This window comes from Arvicola amphibius, chromosome 6 (genome assembly GCF_903992535.2).
Source record: "Arvicola amphibius chromosome 6, mArvAmp1.2, whole genome shotgun sequence".
Lineage (NCBI taxonomy): Eukaryota > Metazoa > Chordata > Mammalia > Rodentia > Cricetidae > Arvicola > Arvicola amphibius.
Genome location: NC_052052.2, coordinates 52,248,100 through 52,263,475, shown reverse-complemented (window position 1 = coordinate 52,263,475; position 15,376 = coordinate 52,248,100). Strand labels below are relative to the sequence as shown.

Below are 15,376 nucleotides of genomic sequence, written 5' to 3'. Positions count from 1 at the left end.
TTAGTTCTAGGTTTTTATTGGCTAACTCTTACATATTAATTTAACCCATTTATATTAATTTGTGTATCACCACATGGCTGTGGCTTACTGGCTAAAGTTCCGGCGTCTGTCTCCAGCGGAGCTATATGGCTTATCTCTTGACTCTACCTCCTTTCTCCCCACATTCAGCTTAGTTTTCCCCACCTACCTCTATTCCCTGCTCAGGCCCAAGACAGTTTCTTTATTAATCAATGGTAATCACAGCATACAGAGGGAAATCCCACATCAAACAGGCCTGAAACCTAAATGAGCAATATATAATCAGAAGCATGACCGTTATGTGACATATGTACAAGAGTGGAAACTAAATGAAGGAAAAGAAGAAATAGAAAGAATATGTCTAGAGTACATTGTTGGCAGAGCTGCCCTGAGGTGAAAGATGAAGTTCTCACACTCTTCTGGCTGTAGCTGGTTCCAGACAGTACTGCAAGTGGGAGGAGCAGGGGAATAGGAAGGAGGTTGTAGGTCCTTCTTGCTGTTCTTCCAGCCCTCTGCAGGTCTCTTCTGGTCCTGCAGATCAGTGTGTGAAACACAGCTTCTGCAGCTCTCTCCTGGGCAGTAGACAGGACCTGTAGCTGGACTCTGATGCTAAACTTTCCCTTTTGCTTTCCTGCAGGGATGTCCCTGGCTTTAGGCAGTTCACTAGAAAACTTCACCTCTTACAGACTGAGGGCTTACTGTGTACCTTTTTTTGATTCAGAAAATTTTTTGAAAAATTATTTATTTTTTAAAATTTTATTTTACATTCTAAGCACAGTTTTTACTCCCACCCCTCCTCCTGTCTTCCCTTGCCTTCCCTGCAGGCCACCCCCCCCCATTTACTCTTCCCAACAGGTAAGGGTTCCCATGGAGAGTCAATAAAGTCTGGCAGATTAAATTGGGTCAGAACCAAGTTTCTCCCCACTGCTTTAAGGCTGAGCATGGCATCCCACCACAGGGAATGGGCTCAACAAGCTAGCTCATGCACCAGGGATACATCCTGGTCCTACTGCCAAGGGCCCCTCAGATTGTCCAAGCTTTACCACTGATTCTTATATGGAGAGCCTAGTTCAAGCTACAGCTGTCAGTCTAGAGTTCATGAGTTTCTGTGAGCTTGGTTCAGCTGTCTCTGTAGATTTCTCCATCACAACCTTGACCTCCCTTGCACAATATTCCTTCCTCCTTCTCTTCAACTGGGTTCCTGGAACTCGGCCTGCTGCTTGGTTGTGGATCTCTGCATTTGGTTCCATCTTACTGTGTATTCTTGACACTGTTTTCTTTTCCTAAGTTTTAATGATGACGCTTCTACTTCACCATCTTCTCCAGAAGTCCTAAATACAGAGCTGTTTCAGTGACTATTTTGCTACTTGTTTTCCATCTTTGTTACAGATCTCTCTCTTCTTTCTTGTGTTTTTTGTTTTGCTTTGTTTTTTTTTTGTTTGTAGCAAAGTGGTTTTCTTCAGTGACATGTTATCGTTCCTTATTATTTTTTGTTTATCTATTATAGAGTTTTGCTTTGTGGTTACAATGAGGCTTGGTGATATTTTTATATAATCGTCTGTTTTCAAATGTTATTGTTTATAAATATAAGAAAAGAAATAGGGAGAGAAAAACACCAACACAGAGAAGCCACGTCTGTACAGGTGTGTGTGTCTTGGCTGATAGGTTGGACCTTGTGCCACAGGGCTCACATCTGGGCAAGGTCAATAATGCCTTACCCCATACTTCCAGCTGCCCACTCAGCACCTACCGTGTCTTGAATGCGAGCCAGCATGAAGGAAATTTCTAGTTCATTGTCAGCCCTCCACTCTGTGTCTTATAACCAAGCTGTGTGGAGTCTTCTGTAGTATGACCTGATCCCTCTAGTTCTGATCCCTCTTGTCAGCTGAGAGGACAGATGAGAACTGTGCTGTCTGGGGGTTTCTGGGGCCTCCCAGGCTCACTCCTGTGGAGGTGTTTCATACTTGGAAGTAGGATCTAAGTTAATATTCCACTGTTTCCAAGGGCAGTGGTGTCCAGTCATGCAGGGCAACTTCTTTCAGTCGTGTTTTGTGAATTTTTTCATGTGTGTTACAATAAAACAACATCTCCTATATGACTTTTTTATTTTATTTTTATTTTTTTCACCACTATACTAACAAGATATAGGACTTTTTTTTATACTCTCTTTATTCCCAGCTAACCTTGTCTCTCCTTGTAGCTCATTTCTCTAATCCTCCCACCTCCCTTCTTGCTTTAATATTACCATTCAGTAGTTTCTCTCTTCCTTTTCCTTTTTCCTGTGTCCGACTGCCTCCCTCCTTTTCTTAGTTTCCTGGCTTCTGTAAGTTCTCCATGTAAAGCAAACAGAACTAAAGAGTTGAAGCTGAGACTCACATATGAGAGAGAACATGAGGAGTTTGTTCTTCTGGGCCTAGGTTACCAAAGGGTTCTCTTTGGTTCTGAGCCTCACTGTGGAGGTCCCCTTATCTTGTATAATGCCTTGGCACCTACCTCTCTCTTTCTTCTTAGCACACAGTCTATGTTGTGATGCCTTGGCCGGGAGAACAGCAGGGCAGGCTGCTCTATAGCAATCAATGCTGTGATGCTGGGTCACCCTGGGAGCCCAGAGCCATCTAAGACCAGGGGTGGAGCCAAGGCACACTTTGCTGTGGGCTAGCTACTGCTGGGGTGCACTCAGCTTATTGCAACCCCTCAGAGCTGATAGTGGCCCAAAGAGAACTCCAAACAACTGGAGCCATGGATCCCCACCTGGCAACCAGGGTAAGCCTGGAGACTTTGTTTGCAGCCAGTATCCTCAGGACAGGCCCCATGTTTGATTTCCAAGCCACAATTCTGTCTCCAGTGCGAGGACTCTTACTGTCTAATGTGCTCAGCAAGGTCAAGGGACGGGCAGTGGAAGAAATCCCTGGGCTGCTTGGGCAGACAGATGTTCAATTGGACCAGCATCTGGTTGGTCAAGGTCAAGGGTCTGCACAGTCTTGAGGATTTGTTTGAGGCTCATACTCTGGCTGTAAATGATGCAACTGAAACATAAGTTTTTTTTTTTTTTTTCACCAGGGGACATGCAGTCCTACTGGGTGCCAAGTCTGGAAGCCCTGTTCTTAAGCACTAATCTCTGGATAACGGAATGTTGGATCCACCTAGTGCCTGGTCACACTGTTTAGCACTGAGCTCCAAGGCAAGGGCCCATGCTCACTTTCCTTCCTTGCTCATCAGTAGATGCAATCTTGCTCTTTGCTGTGACCCAAAGGTTGGGTGATAGAGGCAGTTCTCGATGAACAATGGTCCAACAATTTAGTTTACAGAATACATACTGGCAGAGGCCATGAGGCTCTGCCTGACGCTGAGTTTCACTGTGATGTGCCTGGTGCTAGCTCAAGTCTAAGCCTTGGACTTGATTCCCCCACCCAAGTAGGAGGAATCTCTTTCCACAGTGTGCTGCTTAGAGTTGAGGGAACTCAAAGTCAGTTTACTTCCCACCTTCAGCAGTATCCCTTTTCATATTTTCATGATAAAGCCAGACACTGGTTTCCCTCAGCTGACTCCCTCAGCTCCCGTGAAGGCAATCTGGAGAAGGAATAGTTCTTTGGGTTTATTGTTGTGAAGAGACCAGCACTGGAGTGTCTCATTCAGCCATTTTCTTGGTCTTCTACCCATAACATTTTATCATTGTCTGCCTCGTGTCTACACAGTAGGGAACTGGATGGGTAATTGAGGAAGTAGACAAAAGGAAGAGAGACACGTGTCTTTAGATTCGTGTGTCTTTTCCCATTGCACCATATGCAACAGCCCCTCAAATACGCAGGGAACTACTTGGTCCTTCCATCCTGCCATCTCTGTATTAGATTAGAAGAGAAAAAAATGCTACGCAGAGCAGTTTTTAAAAGAATTAAACTCCTTGCTGGTAAGTGTTTATTCCACACTTCCAAACACAAATACAACAGCAGGATCCGGGAGGGCAACAGTCCAGTATAAACTTTTGGGGCTGCTACAATAGCTTTGGAAAGAAGCCAGTGATTATATTAGCATTGTACTTGGCTCCTCAGTCTCTCCTAGAAAACTTCCTGCTAACAATGAGCAGGAGAGTGTGTTATGGACCTTTGTGTTTAAGTAGCCCAAGAAACGTTAATATGTTTTTCCGTGTTCGACTCTTCTAGCCAAATGACTTCAACCATACAGATCTTTTCTCAGTGGCCATATTCACCATTGACCGAATCTTCCCTCCGGACTCGGGAGTTTGGGTCTGCAGTGTGAACACGGTGGCTGGGATGGTGGAAAAGCCTTTCAACATTTCTGTGAAAGGTATGTTTCACTCGCTATGGTAAGGGTATGCTCTTGAAGCAATGACAGGGCCTGGCGGGTCATGGCATACATTTTAGATTTTAAGCCTTCCCATAATCAGAACCCACTGAAGGGTTGTGGCGATGGCTGTTTTAAAGAATTATTTTTAGTGTAGATAGCAGTAAGAAGGCAGAACCGAATCAGAGCTCTTACAGAGGTAACTATGAGATTAAATCCAGCAGGGAGCTTCAAGGGGCAGATCCTCCTTCACCACTTGACAACAATAGCAAACCCCTAAAACTCAAGAATGAATCTGACTGCTAACCTTTTATTCAGTTCTTCCAAAGCCCCTGCATGCCCCAAATGTGATTGACACTGGACACAACTTTGCCATCATCAACATCAGCTCTGAGCCTTACTTTGGGGATGGACCCATCAAATCCAAGAAACTTCTCTACAAACCTGTTAATCATTACCAGGCCTGGAGACATATTCAAGGTAAGGTCTGGATACAAGAGGTACCAGCAGGAGGTCTAGTACCAGGAAAAAGATTTCCCCCATATATCAAAATTTCCTTCTACCCTTATTAGCCTGATTTTGGTACATGAAGAGGCCAGGAAAGTTCCAGAAATGACTTTCAGAATGCTGCTGAGTACTTTGGGACAAAGATGTAGCCATATTGTGGGTTACTATCTGTATCTGCACTCCTTTCTAGGCCTCTGAGCCTCCAGTTTAAGAACTATATCATGTTTGGCCATGGTGGAAAGTGTGTGTTTCTACCATGACAACAAGAAAGTCCAGGGCCACATTGGAAAAGTAGAGGTGCTTAGTCTGCCCGAATCTTGAGAGCAATTACTTCTGTTCTGCTAGATTTTCTTCTTTCTCATTTCCTATCTTGTTTTATCCTGAAGACTCCTAACACAAAGGGTTTTATAAAAATTTGAACATGGAAAAGTTTAGTCTGTGGCCAACAGGATTGCACTTGGGGTAGGAAAAAGAGAGGCAGTGGAGGTGAGAGCTGCCTGCCCCTCCCTATTTCGGGAAGGGGGGAAGAATGCAGCAAACTGAGACAAAAGATGATGAATGTCATGAAAAAGATAAATGTATCTTAAAACATGTATTTTTTTATTTGCTGTGTGATAATGTAAAACCATATTTTTTTTTTAAAGAAAAGTAAGTAAAAAATAAAAAAAGCATTACCAGTTGCTCATGCTGTTCTGACTGGGCCACCATGCAGGCAGCCAGTCATCAGTGCCCTGCAGGTGGGCAATGTGGATCTGGCCACTCCTAATTTCAGCAGGTTATGCCCTACATGTCCCTTAAATTTCCTTTGTTGTATTTATATAGACACTTGAGAAAGTTATAAAAAATAAGACAAAGAGGACCAGATAGCTGGCTCAGTGGTTAAGAACAGTCTTGCTGATGCAGAGAGGACCTGGGCTCAATCTCCAGGACCCACATGGCAGCTCACATCTGTGTAACTCCAGTCCCAGGGGATTAGAGGCACTCTTCTGACCTCCATGAGCACCAGGAACCCACATGGTACATGCAGGCAACAAACCCATACACACACACACACACACACACACACACACACACACACACACATATCTAAAAATATAAGAAAAACAGGGTTTGGCTCAATAACGCAGCTGAGCTTGACACAGTGAATAGACAGACAGCACTGTTTATTACCGAACTCCTTGGGCTCCATTGTAGACCCGGCCCAAACTTGGAATCTCAAGGATCTAAGGTTCTTTTGTGGCTTTTCTGTTTCCAACATCAATAGTGTGTGTGTGTGTGTGTGTGTGTGTGTAATACGGTTTTAATAATAAAAATGATCTTCTAAGAACTGTTAGAAATAGTCCACTTTTTTCTTACCAATAAGCAGTTTATCATAAGGTAAACCAGAAGTTAAACTTTGCAATATCCACAGATATGAAGACAGAGATGAACTGACTAAACAAATGGTTAAGAGCAAAGTGCATGCCGGCTGTTTGTGGAAACTGTTTTTAAAAGGCTCTAGAACCCTCATTGTGAGGATACGGCTATTAGAGATCCATTGTCTGCTAACATTAAACAAAAACCTTCTGGGCCTTTTTTTTTTTTCTCTTGACAGCTTGATTGCAATCAGTGTGTGTCCTTGAAAAGAATGAAAATAACATTATTTTATATTATGTTAATCGACCCTCCCAAGTCTGGCATCCTGTGTGGTAGATCTGCGAGGCTTAATTTTGCAATTGAAAATGTAACAATGTAGACATGGCCTAGAAGTATACGTGCTAATGCACACACTGAAACCTGACATACCTGTTCAAAGGCCTAAATTCCCTTCCTCTGGAAACGGTGCATCCTTGAAGATGGAATTACCTCTTTGTTTCACCAAGACACTGCTTTTTAAAAACCTGATATAGTTCCCCTTGCAGGAGCAGACGCTCTGTTTAAGCAACATAACAGGACATGAACTGAAGCTTTCTGGACTTTCTCTCTGCCAGTGATGAACGAGATCGTCACCCTCAACTACTTGGAGCCTCAGACTGACTACGAGCTGTGTGTGCAGCTGGCCCGTCCTGGAGAGGGCGGGGAAGGGCATCCTGGACCTGTGAGACGATTCACAACAACGTCTGTTGGTCAGTTGAAGCCAACAGCCATTTATTCCTGAGCTGGGTGGGAGCGGGTAGGAAGGGGAAAGAGGAAGGAAGACCAGGAAGGGTGGTGTCGGCTGAGTGGGTGGGTGGGGACGGAGGTGGAAGGAGCTCGCTGTGGAGTGGGTGGGAAAGTGACAGGAAGGCTCGAGACTTCAAGCCAAGCAGATCCTTTATTTGGGCTGGACTGCTGGTCTGTCTCCCTGGGGGAGGGGGACTGTGACCATCCCAGGGACAGAGGAGGAAGCAGATGAGCCTGCAGGAAGGCAAGGTCATCCCTGAGGATTTGAGATTTACTTAGCAGCCACTGTGTTGAGCCTTGACTTCTGTATATCACCCCCAGCTTCCTGTTTCCATCCCAAGGGACCATACCAGGCTTCTGCCACAAACACACTTCAGAAATACAAGTTTATTTATTTAAAAAAAATAATTTCTATTTTCAAAGTAATCCATGCCCATAGTTCAAACATCAAATAGAAGGAAAGGCTTTTGTCTGAAGAACAGTCCTCCTTGTCTCCACCCGCCTCCTCCTTCAGCCCTGCTTCCTATCACTCAGCCTCCATTTCCATGTTAAGCTGTTTCTTTGTGTTTACCTTCATGTTGCTAAGTCAGTAGTTCTAACGTTAGTATCCATCAGAATCACCTGAAGAGTTTGTTAAAATAAATTGCTGGATCCTACTCCCAGAATCTTTAATTTTTTTGTTTATTATTTTGTGTGTTTGGGTGTTTTGCCTGCATGCATGTCTTTGCAATACATTCATGCAGCGCCAGCGGAAGCCAGAGGACCTCAGATCCCCTGGCACTGGAGTTACAGCTGGTTGCGAACCATTATGTGGGTTCTGGAGATCAAGCCTGGGTCCTTTGGAAGAAAAGTCAGTGCTCTTAAGCCCTGAACTATCTCCCCAGCCCCATCCACCCTGAATTTTTGACACAATAGGTTTGAAACAAGGTTATGGTTCAACAGTTAGGGGTCTCTCTCTCTCTCTCTCTCTCTCTCCTCTTTTTCTCTTTTTTTTCCTCTCTTCTTGCTTTCCTCTCCTCTTGCTTTCCTCCCCTCCCCACCTTCCCCTCCCCTCCCCACTCCTCCCAACCCCTCCCTTCCCCCTTCCCCTCCCCCTCCCCTCCCCTTTCCCTCCCTTTGCTTCCCCTCCCCTCTGCTCCCCTCTCCTCTCCTCTATTTTCTTTCTTCTTTGTTTCCAGATAGGGCTTCACTCTACAGTCCAGGCCTGGCATTCACAACTTAGCCCGTGTTGACCTCTAACCATGGTCGTCCTCAGGCCTCAGCCTTTCCAGAGCTGGTCACAGTGAGTCACAGCTACGGAGCATTTCTTGGTTTATTAGTGTTTTTCATCATCCCCTAGTCTTGCACTGTGTGGATGGAGGAGGAGCTCTCCATGTGTGCACACTCCTTGGTGCTAGCCTGCATTCCAGTTTCCTGCTACTTGACGCTCCTCTGAAACCCTGGAGTGACATGTGTAACATTCTCTTTCTCACCTTTGACTTGTTCCACATGTTCCAGCATTTTTTCACTATCTCCCCATGAGTGTTTTATAGTAGCACGTTCTTCTGTGTTCTCTTTGCAGTACCCTGTGTTGTATAGTAGGGCAAAGCTGTTTAGCCCTGCCTTAGCTTCCTTGTCACTCAGAACAAGTTCCCAAGACACAGGAAGGAAAGATGTGTTTTGACTCGTGGTTTCAGAGGATTTGTTCCACGGTCACCTACTCTATCTGTGTAGACAGAATATATTGGTGGAGGGAGCCCATGGCAAAGGGATCTTCTTCCTCTTATGGTAAGCATGAAAAGCAGTGTAGAAGACAGGGCCAGGCACCAGACAACTCCACATCCAGTAAGTTAATCATCTACATACGTTTTATGTCTCAGTATTCTAGAATGTCCAAAAGCAGCACCAGCCTCTGAGAGCCAAGTTTCTGGTACATGAGCTTTTCAAGGGATAACTGGCATCCAAACTACAATAGCTTCCAGACACAGAAGCTTTTAGCTGGAGGCCCAAAGCTCGGAGTCAGAGGTTTATTGCTCTAGACCCTTAAAGGCTTATGGCCCAGAACTTAATGAACCAACACCTAGCACCTAAGTTACAGCTCTAGAACTTTGGCTGTTTGGTTCCTAAAGCCTTCATCTTAATAGTTATCTACTGGTACTTGTAGTTCTTCTTGCAAGCATAGCTCCCACCCCCAGCTCCTTAAAACTTTCTCATAGTCCTCTATAGTCCCAGAGTCCCCACCACCTCTCTTGCCTTCTTAATACTTCCACTGTCCTCCCTTCTTATAGACTCTGACATCCATTTCTCTGTAAACTCTCTAGTCACTTCTAAGGGGACAATAAGAAACGGCAACCCACCCCTACAGAGTTTTGCTATATTTTTGATTATGATGAACCCCTACTACATATAAGTATATGAACCTGCTATATATATGAACCCTGCTATGTATATGAAAGATTCACACACACACACACACACACACACACACACACACACACACACACACACACATCCCTACTATGTCATTACACTGCACTTAGAGGCAAGTGGCAATTCTCCCATAGTTTGGTATTGAATCAAAAGAGGAAGGCCACAATCTGACTCAAATGGAAAGTATTCATGGGGCAGAACATGAAAAAAAAATCTCCCCAGACCTGCAGCTCTGCCCTCCAGTCCTCAGAATGCATTCCAGCCACGATGCATTCAGAGGCCTCTTGGAATATTTCAAAGCACTTGTGGGGTCAATGGAAAGGGAACTCTTGAAGGTGCCTCTTTCCCACCAAGTGAATTCTGCTGATGCTTGCTTTTCAGTTTGTCTGGAAGCAGCACTGTTTGTTCTAACTGAGGTGGGGAAGGTGAGGGATGCCTGGAGAGGGGGAGGTGAACATGTTCTGAGCTCATTGCCGAGAAAAAAAAAAAAAAAAAACAGCCAAATCTGGGTGAAGGTAACTGTGTCGCCAAATGGAAGCTGACATAGAGATGGCTGCCTATAAAGGTCCTCCCACTACCCCAAGTGAAGGTGGAGGAATTTTACAAGCGTTTTCCGACACTCGCCTGTGTTGTGTCTTTATAAGCTGTCCGAGGATGGCTTCTGTAGGGTTCAAACTCTAGAGACTAACAGAAGGAGTAGACGTCACCTCTCTTAATTTTCCTAGATCCTAGTGACAGAATCAGTAAGACTTTCAGAAAGATGTCAAGTAGATGTGGGCTCAACTTCTAGTCTCATTAGTCTATAAACAGCTGGGTAGGCTCTCGGGACTCTTCTTGCTTCCTTTGAAAGAGAATTTGAAGTGTTTTTCAAATTCCTTTTTAAAATAACACCATAAAGAGTTGGGGCCTTTTTTCCTTAAATATGAGTCTTATTACACTATATTGCACATAAGAGTTTAATACAACAGGGACACTATCTATTCTTGTGCTGTGACCACCATTTGTAAAGCATTGTCATGGTCTAAAATGTTCTCACGCTATGCAAATCAACCCCCCCCCCCATTACCAGGGGTGATGATACCACTGTCCTGAAATCAGGAAGGAATGTTCTTTTCATGCTTTAAAGGGACTTTTTATTTGGAACCTATAAATCAATTACTGTTATTAATTGAAAGTAGACATATTCTTCCTTTATTCATTGATGTGAGACAGGAAAGGAAAGGAGGGAGGGAGCACATATTGACAAAATTCCTAAGACTTCCCAAGCCCTTACATAACCATTGTCTCATTCATGCTCCCGTGTCTGGAAAACGAGACTGGCTGTGCCATTTTACAGGCGAACTTAGGTTATAAATTTGCCTAGATTACAAGATAGAAGTGGGATGCTCTTGTTTCTCTATTTTTAAAAACTCACATTATTTCTTTTGGCAACTTCTCTGGTACCCCAGATTCCTGGGTAAGTGTGGCCAGGCAAGAGGTGTTTGTAGTTGGTACCATAATGGGGTCAGGATGGGGCTAGGGCCAACCCCTCACCATAGTGAGTGTGATACCTGAAATTCCCCAGCTGGGAGGAAGTAACCAGACATTTATAGCTTGAAAATGTCTTTCTCTAAATGGTAACGAATCAAAACCCTGAGTTCATTTCTATCAGTTTCTCTGCTTCCCTTTCTAGTTGTGGACTTGACTTCTAGGGGGTTTCCATTATCCATAACACTATACGCTTTTTTGTTGATCTCCTGCTCTTATTCATTTCTGGTAACCCTTGGGATGGCTCTATAATTTCATTAAAGAAATTTGATGCTTTGCTCCCCCCCAGTCATTTACTATTTTAAGTAATATTGTAATGAACATCTATATGCACAGATATTTTCATCTTCCCTTGGAATATTTATTTCCCCAGGATAAGTTTCTGACAGTCAGGAGCTAAAGCCAAAGGATATGGATGTTTTTAAGGTTCTTGGAAAACTTACCCATGCTGCAAGTTGTTCTCAAGAAGGCTATAGTTCTGTGTTAAAACCACCCAAAGTATATATAAAAATTACCGTAAAAATTTACTGTTGTGTTAGGAGGGGAAGGGTCATGGCTGCTTGCTTATATTTTTTGGGTAGCTTGTGGACATTTTATGTAGTTCTAGAAACCAAGATTGTCTTTGCAGATGCCCTCTGGAGCTGCCATTACTTCTCTCCAAAATGAAAATAACCATCTCCTGGTGACTTTCTAGGACTCCCTCCTCCAAGAGGTCTCAGTCTCCTGCCAAAAAGCCAGACAGCTCTGAATTTGACCTGGCAACCAATATTTCCGATCTCAAAAGATGAAATTTATGTCGAAGTTGAGAGGAGGTCCATGCAGAAAATAAGTGATCAGCAGAACATCAAGGTGCCAGGGAACCTGACCTCGGTGCTGCTGAACAACCTAACGCCCAGGGAGCAGTACATTGTCCGAGCCAGGGTCAACACCAAGGCCCAGGGGGAGTGGAGTGAAGATCTCATCGCCTGGACCCTCAGCGACAGTAAGTAACGGGTGCTGCTCCTGCCTCATCCAGCAAAGTTTGCCCTCTGTCACTTGAACTTGACTTCTAGCACGAGTCTCTAGAGGTCATAAGGACATTCATTATGTGGATGAAGGCAATTAGCATTCATGGAATCATCTTAATGTCCGTTAGTATTTATTATACTGGAAGGTCCACTGGGATTTGGGCAAGACCATGCTGCAATTTCTCTGTCCTTGCTATGGACTTGTTGATTAGTAACAAGAATATCAGTAGCAATAATAAAGTTCTCTAGGGCTTTTCCAGCTATAGGATAATTTTTAAGGATTTTCATTATTATGTATCTTTATATATATGAATGCTGATTCATGATGAAGGAGTCTTCCCTAATTTTATAAACAAAATAATTTTCTTTGGAAATTTTTCATAACATACATTATCAGAGTTAAAAAATATTTATGAGAGCAGTAAAAATCTCTTTTCTTTAAAAATGTCTTCTAGTCCAAGCTTTTCTGTATTTAGATTGGTTATTTGAAACCCCAAGGTTCTTTGTAATATTGAAACTTCTTTGACTTTGGACAGTGAGTCTAACTTGATTCATGGAATGAGGACTCTGTCTTTGCAATCTGAAGCCTTGGAAAGATAGCCAAGAGAAACCTATTGGCCATCCCACCCGCCACGTGATCATCACTAACCCCAAAGTCAAGGCTGTCTGCTTCAGCTGGTTCTCTTTGCTCAGGAACATGTAGGAGAAACAGTTCCATATTTCCTCAGTAATACCTTCTTATACCGGCAACTCATGGAAGTCTGCAGTGTTTTGCCAGTGTTTAGGGATTATTCGTCACTGACATAGTTAGAGTTTCTTCTGTACTGATAAAACACCACAACCCAAAGCAGCTTTGGTGGAAAGGGTTTATTTGACACACACACCCCATGTTGCAATCTACCAAGGGAAACCAAAGCAGGGATTTGAGGCAGGAACGAAAGCAGAGGCCATGGTGGAACAATACATATTTCCAGGCTTGCTCGGCCTCTTCTTAGACACCTCAGGGGCTCAGGGGTGCCCCTGCTCAGGTGTGTGGCCCCACCCACAATGGGCTGGGCCTTCACAAAGCTGCAGTAATTATAGGTCAACCTTTTGGAAGCATTTCCTCAATTGTGGTTCCCTCTTCTCAGATAGATCTAGCTTATGTCAGTTGAAAAAACAAAAACAAACAACCAGAACAAGCATTCACATTATACACACACACACACATTTATATCTATAAATGTAGATACATTCTATATATTTAATTGTGTGAAAGTTAGAAATTATAGAATAGTACAAGTATGTCGTGTAACACGACATAGAGAATGAACAACTATCATACTTTGTCAGATGTATTTATTTATTTATTTATTTATTATTTTCCTCTGCTCCCCTTCCTTCCTCTACTCTCCCCTTCTACCCTCCCCCACGGTCCCCATGCTCCCAATTCACTCAGGAGATTTTGTCTTTTTCTACCATCATCCTGATTTCCGCAGTAGCTGCATAGGTGTCCCCAGTAGATAAGAGTTGCTCTTCCTTTCCATCCCCACCAGAGCTTGTCATTTATTTTCTTGATGGCAGCCATTCTGCTCACTGGGTAAGGTAGGATCCCAACACAGGCTTAAACTGCATTTCCCTGATGGCTAAGGATGCTGAACATGTTTTTAAATATTCACGGGCCATTTGAGTTTATTCTTTTGAGAAGTGTCTGCTCATCTCATTAGCCTCTTTACCAACTGTGTATCTGAGATTTCCTGCTCATTTTGTTAGCCAACCTGCCAATTAGGGATTTGAGGTTTTTCATAATGTTCAATGTTTTGAATTCTTTATAAATTGTGAAATTTGGTTAATTGTCAGATGTGTGATTGGCAAAGATTTTCTCCCATTTCTTAATCTGTCTCAGTGTCCCACAGATTGCTTCCTTTGCTCCACAGAAGGTTTTTTTTTTTCAATCAACTTTTAGACTGTTTTTCTACACTATTAGGTTTCTTTTAAGAAAGCCCTTACCTGTGTCTATATCTTGAAGTTTCCCCCTGTTTTGCTGTAGCCATTTGAGAGTTTCAGGCCTCAGTCTTTAATAACTATTTTGAAATGATTTTTGCACAGGGTGAGAAATAGGAACTCAGCTTCATATTTCTATATTTGGATATCTAGTTTTTGTAGCATTATTTGCTGAAGAGGCTATCTTGTCTCCAGTGTGTCTTCTATGACTTTGTCAAAAGTTAGGTAGTTGTAGGTATGTGGCTTTATTTGTGAGTTCTCTGTTCTAGTTAACTCATCCACGTGTCTGTTTTTGGTGGCAGTACTGTGTGACTGTGGCTCTGTAACTATTTGGGGATTTTGTGCTTCCATATAAGTTTAGGGATTTTCCATAGTTCTGTGATAAGTGTTATCAGACTCTTTCAAAGGATTGTGTGGCATCTGTAGACTGCTTTGGGTGATATAGCCATTTTCACAGCGCCAATCTGTGAGCATGGGAGGTCTTTTGATTTTGTAGCCTCGTCAACTTCTTTGGTGTTTGAAAGTTTGCATTGTAGAGGTCTTTCACCTCTTGGTTAGGTTTATTCCTAGATTATTTATTTGAAGCTACCACAAGTGGGATTTTTTTTTCTTGGCAAGTTGACTATTGGTGAGTAGGAAATAATGAGTCGTTGTCATTTTGAGACAGAATTTCATGTATTACAGGTTGGCCTTGCACTTGCTATAAAGCTGAAGATGTCTTTGTTCTACTGATCCTTCTGCCTCTTCCTCCTGGGCTGAGTTATGGAACTCAGGCATTCACCATCACACCCAGTTTGTGCAGCGCTGGGGTTGGGATGCAGGGCTTCATGCATGCTAGGTGAGCTCTCTGTCAACTGAGCTACATTCCCAGTTCCTGGCTTGTTTGGTTTGTGTGTTTATTTTGTATCTTGCTACTTGTTAGAAAGTGGTTGTCATATCTGTTTCTGTTTGGGATCTTTAGACCACTTTAAGTAGAAGATCATGCTGTTTACAGATGGGGATAGTTTAATTTTTAGATTCCTATTTATAACCTCCATTCTTTCACTCTATTGTTGATTTTTGCCATTGATGTGTGTTTCTTGGAGACCACAGATAGTTGGATCTTGTCTTTTAACCCATTGAGGAGTTCTGGCTCTGTTTAATTAGAGAGTTAAGACCACTTACAGTTTTGGCAATTGAGATTTGCTAAAACTTGTAACTTAGTCAAGTGTTCTTCTGGTTAGCTAGATTCTTGCTCACTCTTTCTTCTCTATTCATATTAGTGGTTTCCAGTGTGGTGTACAGTGTTGGACATGATGGATTCCTTCTTGCTTCTCTTCGATTCAACTTTTCTTCTCATGAGAAACTTATTATTTCCTGTGCTCTCAATTGAGGATGTCTTCTTTCCTCTTCTGTACATAGTATTCATTTAAGCATCTTTTGCAGGGCTGTTGTGGTAGTTACAAACTGCCCTAGTGTGTGTTTGCCTTGAAACGTCTGTC

General features: G+C 43.1%; 1 protein-coding gene across 2 annotated transcripts in view; it reads left to right on the top strand.

The window, feature by feature from the left end:
* Window positions 1-15,376, top strand: part of Tek (TEK receptor tyrosine kinase) — a 97,349-nt gene that overhangs the window by 57,415 nt on the left and 24,558 nt on the right. For both annotated transcript variants that reach the window (XM_038334959.2, XM_038334958.2), the window contains exons 9-12: window positions 4,179-4,323; window positions 4,639-4,800; window positions 6,798-6,932; window positions 11,600-11,887. In XM_038334959.2, the coding sequence (XP_038190887.1) occupies window positions 4,179-4,323; window positions 4,639-4,800; window positions 6,798-6,932; window positions 11,600-11,887 (730 nt within the window). The remainder of the gene's footprint in view (window positions 1-4,178; window positions 4,324-4,638; window positions 4,801-6,797; window positions 6,933-11,599; window positions 11,888-15,376) is intronic.